At 51.8% G+C, this 19,214-nt stretch overlaps 1 protein-coding gene and 1 non-coding gene across 3 annotated transcripts in view; one reads left to right on the forward strand and one right to left on the reverse strand.

The window, feature by feature from the left end:
* The window catches only part of TTC12 (tetratricopeptide repeat domain 12), a 59,776-nt gene that overhangs the window by 11,811 nt on the left and 28,751 nt on the right, over positions 1–19,214 (reverse strand). For both annotated transcript variants that reach the window (XM_060250842.1, XM_060250840.1), the window contains 6 exons: positions 16,638–16,806; positions 13,141–13,233; positions 10,177–10,240; positions 7,507–7,641; positions 5,706–5,810; positions 3,076–3,144 (listed from right to left, as the gene is read on the reverse strand). In XM_060250842.1, the coding sequence (XP_060106825.1) occupies positions 3,076–3,144; positions 5,706–5,810; positions 7,507–7,641; positions 10,177–10,240; positions 13,141–13,233; positions 16,638–16,806 (635 nt within the window). The remainder of the gene's footprint in view (positions 1–3,075; positions 3,145–5,705; positions 5,811–7,506; positions 7,642–10,176; positions 10,241–13,140; positions 13,234–16,637; positions 16,807–19,214) is intronic.
* On the forward strand, positions 14,812–14,883 carry TRNAS-GCU (transfer RNA serine (anticodon GCU)). Its single transcript has one exon. It is a non-coding gene; the product is annotated as a tRNA-Ser (tRNA).

Here is a 19,214-nt window from a genome sequence, read left to right on the forward strand (position 1 = left end):
ATCCTAGTCCATCCTCTGCTGGTTTGGTCAATGTGATGGAAGGTCCTGAATGGCGACAAAACATCTTCCCACCTCAATCGGTGCTCAGAGTGACTGACACAGAGATATAACAAGCCACAACCAGAAGGCTTTGGAACACTTTCCCTATGAAGAAAGGTTAAAACGCTTGGGGCTCTTTAGCTTGGAGAAACGTCGACTGCGGGGTGACATGATAGAGGTTGACAAGATTATGCATGGGATGGAGAAAGTAGAGAAAGAAGTCCTATTCTCCCTTTCTCACAATACAAGAACTCGTGGGCATTCAATGAAATTGCTGAGCAGTCAGGTTAAAACGGATAAAAGGAAGTCCTTCTTCCCCCAAAGGGTGATTAACATGTGGAATTCACTGCCACAGGAGGTGGTGGCGGCCACAAGCATAGCCAGCTTCAAGAGGGGATTAGATAAAAATATGGAGCAGAGGTCCATCAGTGGCTATTAGCCACAGTGAGTGTGTGTGTGTGTGTGAATACACACTGTGTATATATGGCTACTGTGTGATACAAAGTGTTGGACTGGATGGGCCATTGGCCTGATCCAACATGGCTTCTCTTATGTTCTTATGTGACACAGAGTGTGGGCCTGGATGGGCCATTGGCCTGATCCAACATGGCTTCTCTTATGTTCTTATGTGACACAGAGTGTTGGACTGGATGGGCCATTGGCCTGATCCAACATGGCTCCTCTGATGTTCTTATGTGACACAGAGTGTTGGACTGGATGGGCCATTGGCCTGATCCAACATGGCTTCTCTGATGTTCTTCAGTACTTCTTCACCCAAAGGAAGTACTTCTTCACCCAAAGGGTGATTAACATGTGGAATTCACTGCCACAGGAGGTGGTGGCGGCCACAAGCATAGCCACCTTCAAGAGGGGTTTAGATAAAAATATGGAGCAGAGGTCCATCAGTGGCTATTAGCCACAGTGTGTGTGTATGTATAAAATTTTTTGCCACTATGTGACACAGAGTGTTGGACTGGATGGGCCACTGGCCTGATTCAACATGGCCTCTCTTATGTTCTTATGTGACACAGTGTTGGACTGGATGGGCCATTGGCCTGATCCAACATGGCTTCTCTTATGTTCTTAAGGCAAAACAGAACCCCCTACTGACCTACTCTCGACTGTGTAAGTGTCTTAACCCATTATGTCAGCAGTTCTCAAACTGTGAGTTGAGGGCCAAAAGGAGATCACAGTTTCTCACAAAAGACAGCCAGGAGAAGGAGCGGTGTGAGTTGGGCAATGAAGCTCAGTCACAAATACAATCTGTTGCTCAATAGTGCCAGATAGTTATAAGAAATCCTTGCCCCTAAGTTCACAGAATCAGCACTGCTGTCAGATGGCCATCTAGGCCAGGGGTGGCCAAGGGTCGCTCTCCAGATGTTTTTTTGCCTACAACTCCCATCAGCCCCAGCCAGCATGGCTGATGGCTGGGGCTGATGGGAGCTATAGGAAAAAAAAATATCTGGAGAGCGACCTTTGGCCACCCCTGATCTAGGCCAAAGAAGGAAAGCCCACCGCCTCCCGAGGAAGCCTGTTCCACTGGGAACCATTCAGGAAATTCTTGCTAATGTTTAGTCGAAAACTCTTTTGATTTGATTTCGGATCGTTGATTCTGGTCCGACCTTCTGGGGCAAGAGAAAACAACTCTGCACCATCCTCTATATGACAGCCCTTCAAGTGCTAGAAGATGGTTATCATATCACCTCAATAGCGTGGGATTCCTTTGCAAATGGTTCATACATTAAAAAAAAAAAGAAACTGGAGAGCAGTTTGCATGATGCAGCAAAATGGAAGACACAGAATGCTGAAAGCAACCAAAACATCTTTTATCCATTTCTGAAGACTAGGAATGAGCCTCATCCTCTGAATGTCAAATGCTGGGCTAAGATCCCCAGTGAAGAAGATATTGGATTTATATCCCGCCCTCCACTCCGAAGAGTCTCAGAGCGGCTCACAATCTTCTTTCCCTTCCTCCCCCACAACAGACACCCTGTGAGGTAGATGAAGATATTGGATTTATATCCCGCCCTCCACTCCAAAGAGTCTCAGAGCGGCTCACAATCTCCTTTATCTCCCTCCCCCACAACAGACACCCTGTGAGGTAGATGAAGATATTGGATTTATATCCCGCCCTCCACTCCAAAGAGTCTCAGAGCGGCTCACAATCTCCTTTATCTCCCTCCCCCACAACAGATTCCCTGTGAGGTGGGTGGGGCTGAGAGGGCTCTCACAGAAGCTGCCCTTTCAAGGACAGAGTCTCAGAGCGGCTCACAATCTCCTTTTCCTTCCTCACCCACAGCAGATACCCTGTGAGGTAGATGAAGATATTGGATTTATATCCCGCCCTCCACTCCGAAGAGCCTCAGAGTGGCTCACAATCTCCTTTACCTTCCTCCCCCACAACAGACACCCTGTGAGGTGGGTGGGGCTGGAGAGCGTTCTCACAGCAGCTGCCCTTTCAAGGACAACCTCTGCCAGAGCTCTGGCTGACCCAAGGCCATGCTAGCAGGTGCAAGTGGAGGAGTGGGGAATCAAACCCGTTTCTCCCAGATAAGAGTCCGTACACTTAACCACTACACCAAACTGGCTCTCTCTCTGAAGAGCCAGAGTTACAGTAAAGGATCCCAGTGAGAAAAGTGATCCCAAATGGACCCCTGCCTCAGTTCAGGCGGACTACGGGCTTCTCCAACCCACCCTCTCCTCTCACTTCCTCTAGCATTTGCAGGGCTTCCTATCAGCACCATAATGCGAATAATGATTTTTTTCCCCCCTTAAAGTACCCTGAACATGCAATACCTTAAGAAAAGGTGGTGGCAAACTCACCCGCCATAAGAAAAGAGAAGGAAGCACAGGTTATGGTTTATAGGGGGACGGGCCCATGGTGGAAAGTCATACCACTCAATTTAAGTGAGTAAGACTGTCTTGGTTGATGGAGAGCCCTAGAGGGAAGAAGGGCCTACCACTGACGCAGATCAGGGGCAAAGAAAGTTGCAGCTTCAGCACCAATTATCCCCTGTTAACTTGGATACCACTTACTGTCACAACAATTCCGTCTTGGCTGCTGAGGAGGCGCATGCATCTCCGACAGATCTCTTCTGCAAGCTCCTGAAATGAGTGCCAGGGTTAGAATGCTGGGGGACCATAAGCCCCTTCCCCTCTTCTGCCTGCCAGCGCCAACGCTCCCACCCTAGTTGTCCATTCCACCAAGTCATGTGACCCCCCCCCATCTGTACATCTACCCAGACCCACTTCCAAGCCCTCCCACCTCCCATATGCCTGCATGCCCTTTTTCTAACTAAGCCGGGCACTCTGTAGGGCTGGGAGTGCCAACATAGCCGCTGCTGGGCACATAAGAGAAGCCATGTTGGATCAGGCCAATGGCCCATCCAGTCCAACATGTGTCACACAGTGCCCCCACCAAACCCAAGTGTCATCAGGAGGTCCACCAGTGGGGCAAGGACACTAGAAGCCCTCCCACTGTGCCCCCCAAGCTCCAAGGATACAGAGCATCACTGCCCCAGACAGAGAGTTCCAACGATAAGCTGAAGCTAATAGCCACTGATGGACCTCTGCTCCATATGCTTATCCAAACCCCTCTTGAAGCTGTCTATGCTTGTAGCCGCCACCACCTCCTGTGGCAGGAATTCCATGTGTTAATCACCCTTTGGGTGAAGAAAGGAAAGGAAAGGTCCCCTGTGCAAGCACCAATCGTTTCCGACTCTGGGATGACGTTGCATTCACGTTTTCATGGCAGACTTTTTACAGGGTGGTTTGCCATTGCCTTCCTCAATCTTTTACACTTTCCCCCCAGTGAGCTGGATACTTATTTTACCGACCTCGGAAGAATGGAAGGCTGAGTTAGCCTTGGGCCAGCTACCTGAATCCAGCTTCCGCCAGAATCGAACTCAGGTCGTGAGCAGAGAGTTCAGACCACAGTACTGCAGTACTGCTGCTTTACCACTCTGCGCCACGAGGCCACTTTTTTGGGTGAAGAAGTACTTCCTTTTATCAGTTCTAACCCGATTGCTCAGCAATTTCATTGAATGCCCATGAGTTCTTGTATTGTGAGAAAGGGAGAAAAGTCCTTCTTTCTCTACCTTCTCTTTCCCATGCAGAATCTTGTAAACCTCGATCGTGTCACCCCTCAGTCGACGTTTCTCCAAGCTAAAGAGCTTCGCTTGGAGAATCACCACATCCAGCCAGGAACGTAGGTGGCCCAGCGGGCTGGGGAAGAGCAAGCGGTGGGGCAGGAGGTCTCACCTGGAGACTTGGGCTTTGGCAGCTGCTCCATCCTGGGGGATGCTGACATCAGAACAGAAGGGCCTGTGACGGAACCGGCCCGATTCTGCCTTCAGACCCGGTCCCGTCAGCTCCCTATGGAGTCGCCAACTCCTGGAGGGAGCTATTTCTCCTCCTGCCCCTTGGGCTCGCTGCCACCACCTGCTCAGTCCCGGGGTTCAGATTGAGAGGAACAGGACTCCCAATTCCCTCTCCCTCTATGAGGCTAGGCCTCCAGGTCCTCTGCCCCCTGCACTTGGGTTTCACAGAGACCTTAGCGCTTCTTTGGGGCACCCCTGGAGGATTGGCACCTTATCCAACTGCATGCCTTCCCCCTTCCCCGGGGCCCCCTTCTCAAACACAGCGTGGTCTAAAGCGGTCTGGGGATCTAGGTGGTACAGAGATTGACTGCCAGCATTTAAACAGTAAAAATATATTTATTTAAAAAGAGAAAGAGATCGGAAAAGAAAAACAAAACAAAAACAGTTGCATTTAAAAAGTTAGCACAGCACCGCACAACACAGCAAACAGCATAACAAAGAAAAGTTGATTATAAACGCATCCGGTTGGCCCTGATCTAGACATGCCCTGCCCTTTTTGAATGACTTACTTTGTCTTACTGCCTGGAGGCCTCATTTTCCTGAGCAGGCCTCCCCCACAGGCAGGAGCTCACCGGCAAGCACCCTCTCTTCCAGAGCGCCAGCTCCCAACTGAGCCTCTCTTCCTGCCTAACACATGGCAAGAACAAAAGCACTTCCTGCCTCTCTAGGAGATTTTCCCCCTAGCGTTGTTGGTTTGGTTCTGGAAGGGAGGGGGGGGAGTGAGAGGAAGGCTACAAAGCCGGCTGAGGGATTTACTGACCCCTGCCAAATGAAGCACCACCACTGACTAAAATGGCGTTTCTCCACAGGGCCCTACTGGATGAGACTGGTGGTCCATCTAGCCCAGCATCCCGTTTCACACAGTGGCCAACCAGTTCCTTGGGAGGGCCAACAACAGGGCACAGAGGCTGAGGCCTTCCCTTGATGTTGCCTCCTGGCTCTGACTGCCCCTGAATGCGGAGGTTCTCTTCAGTCACCAGGACTAGCAGCACGGATAGACACCGATGCCAGCCCTGAGCAAAACAGCACCTTAGCGCCATGCAAGGCTGTTACACTTCTCGGAAGGCTCCACGTAAGTGCAGCTTGTGTTGCTAACAAAGTCCAGGTCCACCTAAAGAGGCAGTGACCGCTCTGGGGCATTTAGCTGTCTGAAAGGAGCCCAAAGGAAAGGAAGGAAGGCCCTGCAGGGACTCACAGACGACATGATACAGGCAGGAAGGCTCATGAAAGGTCTCTTGAAGTACAGGTCCAGACTGCCAGAGAAAAGACATGCGTGCCCTACTGTACCTGAATGGCTAAGCTGGGTTCCAGAGAGAAGTTCATCATTAGGCCGAGGACTGCCTGCAGACAGACCGGGTATCTGGCGACTTTGCCTTCAGACCAGCACTCGTCCTACGCAAGCGGAAGAAGACAGAAGGTGCCTCTTTCATAACAACGAAGCCAACAGTCCCTTGAACATATGAACATATGAAGCTGCCTTATACTGAATCAGACCTTTGGTCCATCAAAGTCAGTCTTGTCTTCTCAGACTGGCAGCGGCTCTCCAGGGTCTCAAGCTGAGGTTTTTCACACCTGTTTGCCTGGACCCTTTTTTGGAGATGCCGGGAATTGAACCTGGGACCTTCTGCTTCCCAAGCAGATGCTCTACCACTGAGCCACCATCCCATCCCTAAGCCACCGTCCTGTCCCTTGAAAGGAAAGTCCGAGTGGCCACAGCCCCCAACCTCTGAGTGCCCTCTCAGCCCCACCCACCTCACAGGGTGTCTTTTGTGGGGGAGGGAGATAAAGGAGATTGTGAGCCGCTCTGAGACTCTTGAGTGGAGGGCGGGATATAAATCCAGTGTCTTCTTTTTTAAAAAACCAAGGTGAGTCTGTGACTGGCGACGGCCTGCCTGGGTTTACAGCAGACCCCGTAGCTGGCCCCTCTGATGCTTCAGGAGCTGACAGCTCCCCTCCGCTGCCCAAGAGAGCATTCAAGCGGCAGCCGGGTTGGTTTGAAGCAGTTAAACAAAGCAGGAGTCAAGTTGCACCTTTAAGACCAACCAAGTTTTATTCAGAACGGAAGCTTTCGTGTGCTCTCTAAGCACACTTCATCAGACGAGGGGATCAGGTATTGTGGGCTGAAATACATGCAGTTTGTTGTTTAAGAGTGCAAACTGGCTGTGGTCACATGATAAAACACGTTGGTCTGAAGCAGCTGAACAAACAGGAGTCAAGTGGCACCTTTGAGACCAACCAAGTTTTATTTAGAACGTAAGCTTCCGCGTGCTCTTAAGCACACTTCATCAGACGAGGAATCCAGCACATCTGATGAAGTGTGCTGAAGAGCACACGGAAGCTTACGTTCTAAATAAAAATTGGTTGTTCTTAAAGGTGCCACTTGACTCCTGCTTTGTTCAAGGTAGCATTCCGCGCACGTGAGCCAGCAGCAGCAGAAGAGGCACAGCTGCAAGTGGGAAGCCCACCAGACTCCCCCCCCCCCCCGGGTAGCTCGGCTGAGGGAGCAATTCTGCTGAGACTTAGCGACCCACTGGAAGGACACGGGCCTGCAGGGAAGGGGGTTGCTGAGCCCGGAGTACTAACAGAAGCCCTGCCGCTTGCTAACGGAAGGATCCCTGGAGGCCCATTTAGCTCCTGCTTGGGGCTGGGCTCTCCATAGAAGCAAGAAGTCACATTCGTTACGCATCCACCCCAGCTCTTGCACTCCTGCTTGAACTCTCTGGCTTTCTGACTTTTGGCTCCCGACGACCTTGCTCCCCACCCGGACTCAGCTACCTGACTTGGCTTCAGTTAGAACTCCCTGGCTCAACCCCAGACTAGCTTTGGCCTTTGCTCCCAACTGCACCCGGCCCGTGACAGGGCGTGTCCTATTCCCACCTGCAAGTGGCTTCAGTCTCCAACCTTCCGGCACAGGGTCCAGGGGCAGCCCTAGCTGGCCCAGCTTGTCATTTTTTTGAAACGTTTAAAATCATAAAATAAATTAGTGAGTCAATTTTGAGAAGCTGGAGAGGCGACAGGAGGCTGGGGGGCGGGAGAAAGGCTTCACGCCAGGCAGGCGGGGTCAAGGCGAGGGGCCGCGCCGACTCACCACGAGGTTCAAGCAGGCCTGCCAGGTATCCTGGCTTTCCGCCATCTGGATCCGGATAACCGCGTCCGAGCAGAGGTCCCCCATGATGGAGACGCACTGCGCCAGGGCCGTCTGGTCCACCGTCTTGACGGAATTCTTTGGGAAACGAGAGCAAGAACGGGTTAGCTGTTAACACTGCCCCCCCCCAAGAAGTCCCCAAAGATTACAGCACAGCTGCCTTTAAAATCTGACGCTGTACTTAGAGGATTCTCTTGGCCAGAAACAACCCCATTATTCTTAAAACCAACGTTCTGAGGAGACACCAGCTCTCTAAGAAGAAGAACACAGATTTATACCCCGCCCTTCTCTCTGAATCAAGAGTCTCAGAGCAGCTCACAATCTCCTTTCCCCACAACAGACACCCTGTGAGGTGGGTGGCGCTGAGAGAGCTCTCACGGAAGCTGCCCTTTCAAGGACAACTCCTGCAAGAGCGATGGCTGACCCAAGGCACTCCTGCTTGAACTCTCTGGCTTTCTGACTTTTGGCTCCCGACGACCTTGCTCTCCACCCCGACTCAGCTACCTGACTTGGCTTCAGTTACTTGCATTCCTGCAAGAGCTATGGCTGACCCAAGGCCATTCCCGCAGCTGCAAGTGGAGGAGCAGGGGAATCAAACCCGGTTCTCTCAGAGAAGAGTCCTCACACTTAACTGGCTCCGGGGAGCACAAAGGCACAGGCAGGCAAAATAAAAGATTTTCAGAATGCAAGGAGTGGAGAAGGGTTCTCTCCAGCTGTCACAGGAGCCCCATGCCACGACCCTTGTCATTCAAAGACCAGATATGTGCGTGGGGGGAGCTGATTTCCAACACTGATGCTTAAAACGGCTTCGTCTTGAAGTGAGGAACATTACCATGGGCTCACCTCCCACCAGTGCTATGGACAGCTGTGGCCAAACTGAGATGAGAAGGAGACAGGAATACAGCGGGTGTGTGGGGAAACGCTTTGTTTCCTGGGAGGCTGGCAACGAGCCCAAAGCTTCACTCTGCGTTTTAACCATTTCCCCCCCTCTGAGCTAAGAACAAGCGGGAGGGGGGGAGGAAGTTAGCCCGCAGCCCTCCAGACGCATCTCTTAAGGAATGCTAATTCATCCAGCAGGGAGAGACGACGAGATGGGTCCGTTCACACACACACACCCCTTGTCCAAGCAGGGAGCAGAGAGAGATCTGGGGGTGTCAAAATCCTAGAGAGGCTTGAGGAAGTAATTTTGGAGGAAACAGGAAAAGAAGCCGGGGTCAAGGAGCAGGATTTTGTTAAAACTGCCTTGTGAGGGGAAGGGGGGCTCTTTCTATCCTCGGAAATGTTGAGCTGAACAGACCTCTTGTCAGAGGATGGGCGGAGGAAGCCATTTTTGGACCATGCGGCCAGCCACAAGAGCTGGGAGTCACCATCATGGTCATGGAAGAGCTTCAGAGAACTGGGACACTGAAGATAAAAGAGCCTGTCCCGAGTTTAACATCTAATAAGGGCGAGTTTTAGAGAGAGGGACAGAGGATTTGCGTTTTACCAGTTTCTTTTGTTCTTCCTTGCTTCAGTCTGGTGTGGTGCTAAAAATATACTTGCAAACATTTTCTTTTTCATAAATACTTGAAACCTGATTTTGGAAGTGGTTCTCTGTACCACATAAACTGTTTCTGACACACTATTTTAAAGGGGAGCTGGGGGGGGGGGAAGGCAAGCAGTTGCAAACCGGCTATTCGCCTGGGGACATGCGAGATGTTAATCTGTCCCCCAGGTGCTGGGCTAGTGGGAGACGCTGAGGCAAGGCCTCGGAGCTTGGAAGGGGAGCTGAGAGTCCTGATCCCTTCAGCGGGAAATCCCTATGTTCATCAGGTGGTGGTGGATACTCAAGAGTAAAGGGCAAGCCTCTCTAGAAGACGACGACTGCAAGTATACCTCGCCTTTTTCTCTGAATCAGAGACTGAGAGCGACTTACAATCTCCTATATCTTCTCCCCCCACAACAGACACCCCGTGAGGTGGGTGGGACTGAGAGAGCTCTGACAGAAGCTGCCCTTTCAAGGACAACCTCTGCCAGAGCTCTGGCTGACCCAAGGCCATGCTAGCAGGTGCAAGTGGAGGAGTGGGGAATCAAACCCTGTTCTCTCAGATAAGAGTCTGCACCCTTATCCGCTACACCAAACAGGCTCTACACCAAACTGGAGTTGGCAACCCCTAGGTGGGCAGAGCGGAACAGGGCCTGCAAGGCAGCGTAGGTGAATTCTGCCGCAGCATGCAATTAGACACTTGCACTTATTTATTTCTATCCTACTTTCTCCCCACAGTTCTCCAAGCTCTTGGCAGGTGCAAAAGGTGGCAGCGGGCACCGTAGCATCTATGCCATGGGCACCAGGTTGCCAAGTCATGTTTTAGATCCCGCAAGGGAAACCAAAAAGCAACCAAGTGACCGTTTCCCTCCAGCTGCCCCCATTTCAACAACAAGAGACTCAGGGACGCATCCAAGCTGAGGATTTACTCTGCCCATCAGTTCCCAGAACTGGATTTTGTTGTTTTGATTTTAGCCAAGGAAAGGCATTGCAAAAATGAAGCACAACTGCAGGACAGAAACCGGACCAAAAAGAAAAAATGTTTTTGCAGCTAAATATTTGAAGGGCGAGGCGAAGGTCTTTCTCACCAGCAACTGCGCGAAGAGCGGCAATACCCCAGTGGAAAGCTTGATACGGCACTGGATCTTGAACCTGTTGACGAAACACGACTGATTTTAAGTTGAGGTTTCTGAGAAACAAGAGACAGCCTCCAGGGCACAGAAGCGCTGTCAAGCTTCTCCGAGCTGCTGCCCCAAGCTGCACTTTTCTCCTGTACCCTTAAAGATGACATCAAGTTATAGGGATCAATAAGGAGCTGAAAGGTGGCCAACAGGCACGGCTCTTTTGTCAGTCTGGAAAAACGAGAAAGGAGCCAGTGGAAACCTTCACGTCTTTGGCTGCCTTAGGAGACAGGGGCAAAAAGGGGGCAGGGGGGAGCAGACCTCTCTAAGATTGACTTAGGACAGGGGTGGCCAACAGTAGCTCTCCAGATGTTTTTGCCTACATGGCCATGCTGGCTGGGGCTGATGGGAGTTGTAGGCAAAAAAAACATCTGGAGAGCTTCCATTGGCCACCCCTGACTGAGGAGACAGCAGAATTAACTTAAGAATCCAGTGGCACCTTTAAGACCAGCAAAGTTTTATTCAAAATGTACACTTTCGTGCGCTAAAACCACATTTCATCAAAAAGATGACATTTTGAGTCAAACTTTGTTGGTCTTAAGGATGCCGCGGGACACCGACTTTATTCTCCTGCTTCAGGCCAACACGGCTGCCCACCTGGATCTACCTAAGAAGGCAACCAGGCGAGGCTGCATCAGGGCTCAGTTCTCACGGCCCTTTCTTACGTGCCCAGGGAAATGCTGATTGACACTTTGGGGTCAGGCAGTGATTTTTCTCCAGGCCGGTTTGGCCCCAGGGATCCTGGAGGCTTTTTGCCATCTTCTGCGCATCGAGCAGGAGTCACTGGGGATGTATGTGGGGGGGGGGGAGGGGAGTATTTGTGAACTCCCTGTATGGGACTAGATCGGGGGCAGCCAAACTGTGGCTCTTACACATGTATTGTGTGGCTCTCAAAGACCCCACCGCATTTCTCTGTATCACTTCAAGCCGAGCCAGCCAGTGACTTGGAGACCGCATTAAAAGTTAAAAGTTGCTTTCTATCTCTCCCTCCCCATCTATTTGTCTGCCTCCCTCCCTTCCTGCTCTCATACATCTGACATGGACGTCTTGCGGCTCTCAAACATCTGATGTTTCTTCTACGTGGCTCTTGCGTTAAGCAAGTCTGGCCACCCCTGGACTAGATGACCCTCGAGCCCCCTTCCAACTCTGATTCTATGAAACTCCAGCTGCACGTGTCAAGGCCACTTAGATGAGACCGGTTGCCTTCTAGATCCTGTTAGGGCTCCAGGAGCCTTTCGAAGGAGCGTTTCTGCATCTGCCACTATCACTGGCACAAGGCGGAAGTCAGGGCTGGCATCCAGGACACACGGAGGTGGCACAGCTGCCAGGACCCCCGTCTTCCGGCAGTGCCCTCTGTCACCAATCCTCCTGACTGACACAGGCCCCCGCGCCTTTCCCTGCACACTGGATTGCAAGCGCTCCACCACCCATGCGCCCAGCACTGACAGGGAAGCGCATGCAGGTGGTGCCCACTGGTGGTGCTCCTGCAGTTGCAAGCATCAGCCAGTGCTGTTGGGGAGAAGAAGACTGCAGATTTATACCCCGCCCTTCTCTCTGAATCAGAGACTCAGAGCGGCTTACAATCTCCTATATCTTCCTCCCCCCACAACAGACACCCTGTGAGGTACATGGAGCTAAGAGAGCTCTGGCAGAAGCTGCCCTTTCAAAGACAACTCCTGAGAGAGCTCTGGCTGACCCAAGGCCATTCTAGCAGCTGCAAGTGGAGGAGTGGGGAATCAAACCCGGTTCCCCCAGATAAGAGAGCTCTGGCTGACCCAAGGCCATTCCAGCAGCTGCAAGTGGAGGAGTGGGGAATCAAACCCAGTTCTCCCAGATAAGAGAGCTCTGGCTGACCCAAGGCCATTCCAGCAGCTGCAAGGGGAGGAGTGGGGAATCAAACCCGGTTCTCCCAGATAAGAGAGCTCTGGCTGACCCAAGGCCATTCCAGCAGCTGCAAGGGGAGGAGTGGGGAATCAAACCCGGTTCTCCCAGATAAGAGAGCTCTGGCTGACCCAAGGCCATTCCAGCAGGTGCAAGTGGAGGAGTGGGGAATCAAACCCGGTTCTCCCAGATAAGAGAGCTCTGGCTGACCCAAGGCCATTCCAGCAGGTGCAAGTGGAGGAGTGGGGAATCAAACCCGGTTCTCCCAGATAAGAGAGCTATGGCTGACCCAAGGCCATTCCAGCAGCTGCAAGTCGAGGAGTGGGGAAACAAACCCGGTTCTCCCTGATAAGAGAGCTCTGGCTGACCCAAGGCCATTCCAGCAGCTGCAAGTGGAGGAGTGGGGAATCAAACCCGGTTCTCCCAGATAAGAGAGCTCTGGCTGACCCAAGGCCATTCCAGCAGCTGCAAGTGGAGGAGTGGGGAATCAAACCCGGTTCTCCCAGATAAGAGAACTATGGCTGACCCAAGGCCATTCCAGCAGGTGCAAGTGGAGGAGTGGGGAATCAAACCCTGTTCTCCCAGATAAGAGAGCTCTGGCTGACCCAAGGCCATTCCAGCAGCTGCAAGTGGAGGAGTGGGGAAGCAAACCCGGTTCTCACAGATAAGAGTCTGCGCACTTCACCACTACACCAAACTGGCTCTCAAATGTGGTGGAGGTCACAAATGTGGTGCAGCCAGCCGTCAGCACAGGTGGGGCGAGGAGGATTCACAGTCAGGTAGGAGACACAGGTGGATGGGTGGAAGGCGGCCTGGTAGTGGGCAGAAGCTAGCCCCTGGCCACTGCCTGCCAATGGCCATTCGTAACCTAGAACTGGCACTGGTGGAAGGCTTGCTTTGTTGAAAGCATCTATATCGTCTATGACTGCCAGTCAACCTCCAAAGCTGTAACTCCAAATTATAGTAAAACTGAAGCAGAACGCTGCTTACTGCTCTTCCACAATGAGGCTGGTCAGCAGGTTCATCGCCCGACTAGCTCTGCTGTCAAAAACGCTAACGAAGGACATCAGAGTCTGCAGCCACCTAGAAAAGAAGGTGACACAGCCTGGCTCAGAGAGGCAAGAAAGACCAGCAGCAGCTGAAGTTCCGAGGCAGCGGCACGGCCAAGCCTAGGGAGCCATGCCTGTACGCGACAGGCTCCCGGGTGTCTCAGAAAGCCAAAGCGACTGGTAGCAAGTGGGGGAAGCGCATTGCCGTGCCCAGACCAAAAAAAAGGAATCCAAGATGAACTGTTCGGAACCCAGGGCAAAGTTGGCGCTAAACAGAACCTTTCCGTCCCGGCCCCTACCTGGTGGATCGAGCTCCCGCTGGAGAGCCGGGCCCTGCGGGACTGATCAAGGTTTTGCGGGGCCTGTAAGACGGAGCTCTTCTGCCAGGCTTTCAATTAACCCAGTGGGCATCCTCTGAAAGTCATCGCTTCCCCCAGCATTTCACCATTACGGTGTTATGTGATGCTGTTGGCCGTCAGACGCAGGCCGTTTACCGCCTATGCCTGTAAGGTTGTTTACTGTGCTGCTCCCGTTTTGTAAAGCCTGTGTTTTGATGATACTATTTTAACTCGGTTGTTTTTATTGTTGTAAGCCGCCCTGAGCCCGCTTGCGGGATAGGGCAGGATATAGATATAAAAATTAAAAGTTTGGGGTGGGGGGCTGGGATCTGGAGCTGAAGGGTTGCTGACCCCACACGATTATCATGGTAAAGCACTGACACTTTTCCAAATGCATCAAGTGAAAAAGGGCAGCTGCACAAGCCTTCCTCAGGCATGTCATGAAGCAATTTATTGTTCTACACAGCCAAAGTGGGAATGGTAAGAGGCCCACTGGAAAGGGGAGGGATGGTGGCTCAGTGGTAGAGCATCTGCTTGGTAAGCAGGAGGTCCCAGGTTCAATCCCCGGCATCTCCAACTAAAAAGGTCCAGGCAAATAGGTGTGAAAAACCTCAGCTTGAGACCCTGGAGAGCTGCTGCCCGTCTGAGCAGACAATACTGACTTTGATGGACCCAGGGTGGAGAGGGGCCATGGCTCAGTGGTAGAGCATCTGCTTGGTAAGCAGAAGGTCCCAGGTTCAATCCCCGGCATCTCCAACTAAAAAGGGTCCAAACAAATAGGCGTGAAGAACCTCAGCTTGAGACCCTGGAGAGCCATGAATGGGGCTGTGGCTCAGTGGTAGAGCATCTACTTGGTAAGCAGAAGGTCCCAGGTTCAATCCCCGGCATTTCCAACTAAAAAGGTCCAGGCAAATAGGTGTGAAAAACCTCAGCTTGAGACCCTGGAGAGCTGCTGCCAGTCTGAGCAGACAATACTGACTTTGATGGACCCAGGGTGGAGAGGGGCCATGGCTCAGTGGTAGAGCATCTGCTTGGTAAGCAGAAGGTCCCAGGTTCAATCCCCGGCATCTCCAACTAAAAAGGGTCCAAACAAATAGGCGTGAAGAACCTCAGCTTGAGACCCTGGAGAGCCATGAATGGGGCTGTGGCTCAGTGGTAGAGCATCTACTTGGTAAGCAGAAGGTCCCAGGTTCAATCCCCGGCATCTCCAACTAAAAAGGTCCAGGCAAATAGGCGTGAAGAACCTCAGCTTGAGGCCGTGGAGAGCCATGAATGGGGCTGTGGCTCAGTGGTAGAGCATCTACTTGCTAAGCAGAAGGTCCCAGGTTCAATCCCCGGCATCTCCAACTAAAAAGGGTCCAGGCAAGTAGGCGTGAGAAACCTCAGCTTGAGACTCTGGAGAGGCTGCCAGTCTGAGTAGACAAGACTGACTTTGATGGACCGAGGGTCTGATTCAGTAGAAGGCAGCTTCTTATGTTCATATACGTTCAAAAGCGGACAAAAGAGGCTGACTCACTAAAATTTTCACTTACTACCTGAATAATTTTTTTTTTAATGTAGGAGGTGTTGGAGCATTATTTACAAGTTGCCACAAGTTGGAAAACCCTTTTCTTTGTCCCTTATTTCAAAGGGCTGGACTGAAATGTGGCATTTTCCAAGGTGTGAAAGGGGGAGGGGAGAAAAAAACGGACACATTAAAATAGCGTGGCTAGGCTGAGGATATCTTTCCTTTATTAATTCTCTTCAGCGGCTTACTGAAATTCCAATTACCAGGTCAATCAGCACTGGGATGAAATTCAAGGTATACAAAAGCAAAGAGCTAGACGATGCGAATGAAGAGGCAGGTGGATTTAACTGTCTCTTCCCTCCGACTCACGTTCATCATTAAAAATATGTCCAGAATATGCATTTACGTTGATAAGCTTGAGATGGTAATTGCAAAAAAAATGTGTTTTGGGTATGAAAACTACAATTTCTTGCAAAAAGTGAAGGCTTTCTACCTCTGTTGCTTGACTTAGCTGCATGGAGCTGATGTAGGAGTAAAAGGTAAAGGTAGTCCCCTGTGCAAGCACCAGTCGTTTCCGACTCTGGGGTGACGTTGCATCAGGACGTTTTCACGGCAGACTTGTTACGGGGTGGTTTGCCATTGCCTTCCCCAGCCGTGTACACTTTCCCCTCAGCAAGCTGGGGACTCCTTTGACCGACCTCGGAAGGATGGAAGGCTGAGTCAACCTCGAACTGGCTACCTGAACCCGGCTTCCACTAGGATCGAACTCAGTTCGTGACGTAGGGGACACACCGGCTTTCCCTTCCTCACCTCCTTTGGGACTTCACCGATCTCAGTGAGACCTCCACCAGGCTCTCCCCCTCCCCGTGCCACCCAAGAGAGGGCGATTTGCTCCCCCCGCCTGCATCCATAGCTGCTCTCGTCCTGTTAGGCCCCTGGAACAGAAGCCCCGAGGGCAAAGGCAGGCTGATTCTTTTGACTTCTGAAACTGAGAGGAAGTTACAAGGAAGCTCCACAAAGATAGATCTGATTTCGCCACCGAAGGCAAACTCTTGGAGAGAGCCGACATCTCTTCTGTGAGTAACAAGAACTTGAGACCAATTCCCTACTAGCCTTATGCCGCTTTCACGCTCCTCTTCTCCGCGGGGCTTCCGTCGGATTTCATACTATCTGCCTCAGGGCTGCAACTTGCGCCGCTTTTTTCATGCAGCAAACAAGATCCTCTAAAAACCGGTTTCTGTTTGCCATGCAAGAGGCGAAGTGAATCGCAGCCCCACGGCAGATAGTGTGCAATCCAATGGAAGCCCCGCGGAGGAGCGTAAGAGCGGCATAAGGCTAGTGGGGAATCGGTCTGACCTTTTGTCACTGGGGCTGGGGATACATGCGATGCCAGACTGCTATTTCTTTCAGCAGATCTGAAAGAAATAGGATCCCAGGAGGCTGAGGCTAGAAATGGCCAACAGCTCCAGACTCTCAGCCAGGAGTATTTCCTTATTTCTTCGCCAGAGGCAGGAGGGCAGCTCTCCCACATTTCTGTCAAATATTCGGCTATAAGCACACACATCAGATTCTGGATTGAAGCAAGGCACATACTTGGTGAGGTCCAGGTGTCTGAGCAGCAGACTCCTTCCATGTTCTGTCTGCGCATAGAGAGACAGGAGGGCCAAGCACTGTTCCTGGATTTCGGACACCTCCGAAAGCAACAGAGCGGGGAGCTGTGAGTTCACGTAGGGGTGAGTCAGAAGCAGGCGCTGGTTCTCCTCTGAAAAGGGGAAAAGGAGAGCTTTTGGCCTGCCAAACCAGATGCTGCGAGAGGCTTTACCGGCACTGCCATCTGCCATCCGGGAAACCACTCAGGTGGGAGAACATCATTCTGTTTCTGCTCAAGGGGCTCGATCTACTGGCAGGATGGGAAGGCAAGAAGGTGCTGCCTGAGCTTCCCTGTGCTCACGTCTTCCTCTCTTCCTCCCTCTCCCGTTTCTAAAGAACAGATTATGTAACTGATGCATGCCTGGCAAGCTACTCTGCTCTCCTTTAGTTCCACCTTTCAGGCTTCGTTTCAGGACACAAGTGTGAACTAAAGCCGATTTTGGTAACTTCACGCCCCAGAAATTAATACATTCTCCTTTTTCTCTCCCCCTCTCTTTTCTGAAGCAGGAAGAAAGAGGAGCCCTTTCTGCTCTGCTTGTATTCTGCATCTCTTTCGCTCCACAACCTTCACAGACACCTTAAACCAGCCAGGCCTGAGCCCCAGGAGTGGCTCGGACATGAAACTGACAGACCATCATTGCAAGATGGATCTTGAGGCAGGCTGCTGTTAGACTGCTGGAGTTAGGAAGGCCCTAGACGCTGAGACTTGGGGGGGAGGAAGGGAAGATGCTTTCACAAAATCCCCCCCCACACACACACACACACACAACTCTTCCAGCCTTTTCTGTGGTCCTGGCAGTGATGGTAAAGAGGTAGGGGCTCTGGCTCAGGGGAAGAGCCTCTATGCACACCGAGTCTCCCGGGCTCAATGCCAGAATCTCCAGTTAATGGGATCAGGTAGCAGGAGATAGGGGAGGGACGGTGGCTCAGTGGTAGAGCATCTGCTTGGTAAGCAGAAGGTCCCAGGTTCAATCCCCGGCATCTCCAAAAAAGGGTCCAGGCAAGTAGGCGTGAGAAACCTCCGCTTGAGACCCTGGAGAGCTGCTGCCAGTCTGAGGAGACAAGACTGACTTTGATGGACCAAGGGTCTGATTCAGTATAAGGCAGCTTCATATGTTCATATGAAAGACCTCTGCCTGAGACCCTGCAGAGCCATGGCCGGTCTGAGTAGACAAGACTGACTCTGAAGAACCAAGGGTCTGATTTAGGATAAAGGAGCTTCATGCGTCCTCCTCCACCCTGCCTCTGGTCACTATCCCCCCCCATGTCATAACAAGACATGATACTGAATGCAAGAAAAACTGGTGTGGCTTCAGACATCACATGTCAGTGCTCTTGATGGCACCTGGGATCTGGCCATTGTGTGACACAGTCTTGGACTGGATGGGTCACTGGCCTGATCCAACATGGCTTCTCTTCTGTTCTTATGTGACACAGAATGTTGGACTGGAGGGGCCATTGGCCTGATCCAACATGGCTTCTCTTATGTGACACAGAGTTGGACTGGATGGGCCATTGGCCTGATCCAACATGGCTTCTCTTATGTGACACAGAGTGTTGGACTGGATGGGCCACTGGCCTGATCCAACATGGCTTCTCTTATGTGACACAGAGTGTTGGACTGGATGGGCCACTGGCCTGATCCAACATGGCTTCTCTTATGTGACACAGAGTGTTGGACTGGATGGGCCACTGGCCTGATCCAACATGGCTTCTCTTATGTGACACAGAGTGTTGGACTGGATGGGCCACTGGCCTGATCCAACATGGCTTCTCTTATGTGACACAGAGTGTTGGACTGGATGGGCCACTGGCCTGATCCAACATGGCTTCTCTTATGTGACACAGAGTGTTGGACTGGATGGGCCACTGGCCTGATCCAACATGGCTTCTCTTATGTGACACAGAGTGTTGGACTGGATGGGCCACTGGCCTGATCCAACATGGCTTCTCTTATGTGACACAGAGTGTTGGACTGGATGGGCCACTGGCCTGATCCAACATGGCTTCTCTTATGACCGTGTGATGACACTGGAAGGAACACGGGAAGGCGGGGCACCACTAAGGCCTCGCTTCCTGCCTTTGTGTTGCGCTCCTGTGGTCAAAAAGTAAAGGGAAAAATTATTCCCTAAAGAATTACTGCTACTGCCAATAAGTGGTTTTGGAAAATCCCCCCCCTCCAATTTCCAAAAGGGGGGCTGCATTTTGCAGCCTGTGAACATGGTGGCAAAATTGGATGGGGTTAGATTAAGCAAAATCCGCCTCTGGTGATTACCCTGCCTGACACGGGGAGATTACTTTGCTGCACAGCTTGCGTGAGCTGAAAAGGACGCAAACGTCTAGCCGTCAGCTAAGAAAGGGCGTGTGTCATCTGAGCACACTCATGGAACAGACAGAAGAGCAAGAGAGATCTCCACGACAGAAGTTCCCTCTAAGCCACTCAGAAAGGTTTAGCAGATATGACTGGGGCGGGGGGGGGGGGGGAATCCGGGATCACGGCTCATGCTTTGCCCTCGCTGT

The sequence above is a fragment of the Heteronotia binoei genome, chromosome 12 (assembly GCF_032191835.1).
Source record: "Heteronotia binoei isolate CCM8104 ecotype False Entrance Well chromosome 12, APGP_CSIRO_Hbin_v1, whole genome shotgun sequence".
NCBI classification, from domain to species: domain Eukaryota; kingdom Metazoa; phylum Chordata; class Lepidosauria; order Squamata; family Gekkonidae; genus Heteronotia; species Heteronotia binoei.